At 37.0% G+C, this 4,691-nt stretch overlaps 1 protein-coding gene across 1 annotated transcript in view; it reads right to left on the reverse strand.

Annotated features, from left to right (window-relative positions):
• The window catches only part of lg22h17orf67 (linkage group 22 C17orf67 homolog), a 16,288-nt gene extending 15,471 nt beyond the window's left edge, over positions 1–817 (reverse strand). Inside the window, exon 1 of the mRNA XM_062032535.1 lies at positions 664–817. Coding sequence (XP_061888519.1) covers positions 664–718 — 55 coding nt within the window. The 5' untranslated portion in view covers positions 719–817. The remainder of the gene's footprint in view (positions 1–663) is intronic.
• Positions 818–4,691: the final 3,874 nt, after the last annotated feature.

Consider the following 4,691-nt stretch of genomic DNA (forward strand, 5'->3'; position numbering starts at 1 on the left):
CCCGATTATCAGATTCTGTCAGCTTGTAGGGGGAGTTTTACAAAGCGAGCACATAGCTTAGACTTAGACTTAGACAAACTTTAATGATCCACAAGGGAAATTGTTCCACACAGGAGCTCAGTTACAAAGGATGCAAAGGGTAAGGATGTCAGCTTCGGATGAACTTAGCTGTCTCTTTATGTATGATCCTTTGTGGATCTATAAAGTTTGTCCAAGTCTCGTTATTGAAGACTTCACAAGTCTCGTCTGAGCGTAGTGCGAACCGGTGATTTGATCAAAAGAAGTCAATCAGTCACTCAGCAAAGTCAATGACAAAACGAAATGTGCTTGCCTTGTTTCCTATTCCCCTAGTCACACTTAAATGCTAAATAACAAGATTTTGTCTTTCCAACTAAAAGTTAGTCAAAGGTTGAGTCATCATTTAAAACCATGGGTCATAAGTTCATCTCATAATGCAAGCATACTATCTTCTATATTAATCTTTATTTTGCATGAATATGTTATAAGCAATCCTTAAAAGCAGTCTAAATCTCAGGGGTTGAGAGGTTAGGTAACAACTTCATAAATTCTACTTCTGTGCTCAGAAACATCTGGCATAATGGTTCCATAAAGTATGCAAACACATATTGCCAAATCCAGGTAACATTTACTCGAGGTCCCTACCTATGTTGATGGTCAGAAGCACCATGCAGGCCACAAACACCACCAGCGTCTTCATCTTCACCACGTTCTCTGAGCTCCACACTTTTCTGTTCTGGGATCTGGACTGGAGTCCAGAAGGGGTGAAAGGAAAACATCTCCTCCTCTTGCTGCACCTCCTCTGTTGTGCCACCCCCTAACATACCATCAGTGCTGACAGGCCCGGCCCTAACCAAACTGGCGCCCTAGGCAAGATTTTAGGTGGCACCCCCCACATCGGCAGTGAAGTGTATATACTCACAAGAAACCGAATAGCTTTGTCTTTGACCTTTTTTTTTACTTAAAGAAAGCAAATTAACAATCAGAATAGTTAACAAGATAAAAAAAAATATGGATGAATAAATTAATACAAAAAATAAAAAATGAATATATGAAATACAATGTTTTTTACATACATAAACACAAAATAAAACATGTCAACAAGTTGCATAACATAAATTAAAAATACGATATAATTAGGCACTGCACAAAACAAGATATCAAACCAGTATGACTTTAACAACTATATTACAAAAAAAGGGGATCTGCAGAGTTCTCTATTTGTGTTTTTTAATATTGCATTAACTAGAATGACTTACAAAATACTGTACACCAGGGAGTACTGTAATTACCTAACGTTACATTATTAATTTCCATAACAATTTAGCCCCCTCCACAATATTAACCCAACGTTAAAACAGAACTAGCTATTTATTGATTAGCAATTGCCGAATCATGTAACATTAACTTAATGCTAAAAAGCCAGGTTACTATCACATTCTGTAACAGACAAATAATTTCATGTAGGCTAACGTTACCTACCTGCTACCTCTGTCTTTTTCTCGTTTCTCCTCCTCTTCTTTTCTATTTTTTCTTCCCTGGGCACCTGACAGTTTTGGCCATTTTGACATCTTGTGTTGATTTTTTTATGTGGTGACGTCCAAAAAGAGTCATGATACGGGAAGGGAGGGGGCGCACCGTGCGGGGGGGCGCGTAATGTTGTAACAAATAATATTTCTATTAAATAGGCTTTACTTTGCATTTTAATTAACGTGGGATTATTTTATGTATTTAGAAATAATAGTACCAACTTTTTTTTTCTTTTTTTTTTCCTCCAACATTTGTGGCACTGGCGTGGCGCCCCCTGATGGACGGTGCCCTTCGCATTTGCCTATACGGCCTATGCCACGGGCCGGCCCTGAGTGCTCATATGACTGACTGACAAAGTAAACAGTTATTCTTCAATTGGAACATTAACATGTATTCCAATTAAAGAATTACAATATTTTAAATGAGCTCTAATTAACCGGTTTAACGTGTAGGGCGGGGGTCAGCAACCTGCGGCTCTTTAGCGCCGCCCCGGTGGCTCCCTTGACCTCTTTCAGAGATGTGTGAAAATGAAAAAAGATGAAGAAAAAAAATACTTTTTTTTTTTTTTTTGTAGTATATTTTCTGTAGGAGGACAAACATGACACAAACCTTCCTAATTGTTAGAAATCCCACTGTTTATGTTAAACATGCTTCACTGATGAGAGTATTTGGCAAGCACTTGTTTTGTCCTACTAATTTCAGCGATGCTTGAACTCATCGTAGTATGTTTACATGTACAACTTAGAAAGACGTGTTTCATGCCACTCCTTCTTTGTCTCATTTTGTCTACCAAACGTTTTATGCTGTGCGTGAATGCACAAAGGTGAGCTTTGTGGATGTTATTGATTTGCTGGAGTGCTTATCAGGCATATTTGGTCAGTGCATGACTGCAAGCTAATCGATGCTAACATGCTATTTAGGCTAGCTGCATGTACATATTGCATCATTATGCCTCGTTTGTAGGTATATTTGAGCTCATTTAATTTCCTTTACTTTTATCCTCTTTGTATATAATTTAGTTTTGCATGTCTCATGACACATTATCTGTATGTAATATTGGCTGCATTTCTCATAGTTGTTTGTGTGCCATGTTGTTCCAGACCACAGCAAACGTTACTCAGCTTGCCAAATATTGTAATAAATCAATTCGAAGAAGACGGCCTGACGTTTACTTAAACTTGGACACACACATCTATACCTTTGGCCATTGTAATCCAGTCATTTCCAGAAGTTATCTCATTCTGTGAGAAGCCTCCATTTTACTAATGATTTCAAATGTTGCAAAAATGTGTAGAATGAAAATTAAAATGCAACATTTCTGTCAACGAAGATTTGCGTCAGCCTTTGATAGTAGGCTGTTGCCTTCATTATAACACTTATATAAGGTTTTTATATATTGCGGCTCCGGACAGATTTTTTTAGGTGTGTTTTTGGTCCAATATGGCTCTTTCAACATTTTGGGTGGCCGACCCCTGGTGTAGTGGTTGTTGGCTGTGCTTCTTTATCCACGAGGTGGCAGCGTGAAACCATTATATTAAACACTTTTTCCTTCATAAAGGACCTACATTTAAAAAAAACGGGATCCCCGGGAGGAGCTGGACGAAGTAGCTGGGGAGAGGGAAGTCTGGGCTTCCCTGCTTAGGCTGCTGCCCCCGCGACCCGACCTCGGATAAGCGGAAGAAGATGGATGTATGGATGGATGATATAAATTAATTGGAATTGGTAACACGGATTGCATGGCCATTTAACAAGATTTCGGCCAATAACTTCGTCTACTGCGTATGCGTTTTTTGTAATGATCAGAGATGACAGACGGAGCAAGAGTGTGTGCGCCTCACTCCTGTATTTTTGTCAAATAATTATTTGGACCTTCTACTGACCAATTGCTTAAACGTGAATCACTAAAAATCCCATCCATCCATCCATTTTCTACTGCTTGTCCCTTTCGGGGTCGCGGGGGGTGCTGGAGCCTATTAACAACAAAAATAAAATCGTTGTTTTGCCTGCCGCTTTCCACTTCCGGTTATCGTCTTTCATGATACAACGTTTTACAGAAGGCTTTTAATTTTTTGCGGCTCGGGACAGATTTTTTTTTGGTGTGTTTTTGGTCCAATATGGCTCTTTCAACATTTTGGGTGGCCGACCCCTGGTGTAGTGGTTGTTGGCTGTGCTTCTTTATCCACGAGGTGGCAGTGTGGAACCTTTTTATTAAACTTTTTTTTTTCTTCTTTCAAAAAATACCGACTTTTTCCTTTATAAAGGACCTATATTTAAAAATAAAAAAAAACCTCATGATGTATAAATTAATTTGAATAGATAACACGGATAACATGTTTTTTTGTTTTGTTTTTTATTTTATTTTTTTTATTGAACATCAACATACATTTATATTTCACACAACAGTCAAGGCACTTTCAACAAAAAGGAAAAAGAAAAAAAAAACAACTACAGAGAGTATTAAATATGAATAAATAATAATAATTAAAACAATTATATATAAAAAATAAATAAAAGACAAAAAGTGCTACCTAAATCACTTTAAATGTTTTAAACAAATATATATTTTTAAGGGCTTTTGTACTCTTAAGCATTCTCCAAGATGTGATTGATAATTGTAAACCATTAAGCCAATTAGAAAATGTAGGCCTTACTTTCATAAATCGACATTTATGTAGAAAACATTTTGCCTGGAGCATAATAATGTTGACAAACATTACACGGATTGCATGGCCATTTAACAAGATTTCGGCCGATGACTTCGTCTACTGCGCATGCGTTTTATTTTATTAAACACATTTTTTATTTTTTGTTACAAAAACTACCGACTTTCTTATTTTTAAAGGACCTATATTTTAAAAAAAAATCATGATATACACTACCGTTCAAAAGTTTGGGGTCACATTGAAATGTCCTTATTTTCAATGAAAATAACTTTAAACTAGTCTTAACTTTAAAGAAATACACTCTATACATTGCTAATGTGGTAAATGACTATTCTAGCTGCAAATGTCTGGTTTTTGGTGCAATATCTACATAGGTGTATAGAGGCCCATTTCCAGCAACTATCACTCCAGTGTTCTAATGGTACAATGTGTTTGCTCATTGGCTCAGAAGGCTAATCGATGATTAGAAAACCCTTGTGC

The sequence above is a fragment of the Entelurus aequoreus genome, linkage group LG22, assembly GCF_033978785.1.
Source record: "Entelurus aequoreus isolate RoL-2023_Sb linkage group LG22, RoL_Eaeq_v1.1, whole genome shotgun sequence".
Lineage (NCBI taxonomy): Eukaryota > Metazoa > Chordata > Actinopteri > Syngnathiformes > Syngnathidae > Entelurus > Entelurus aequoreus.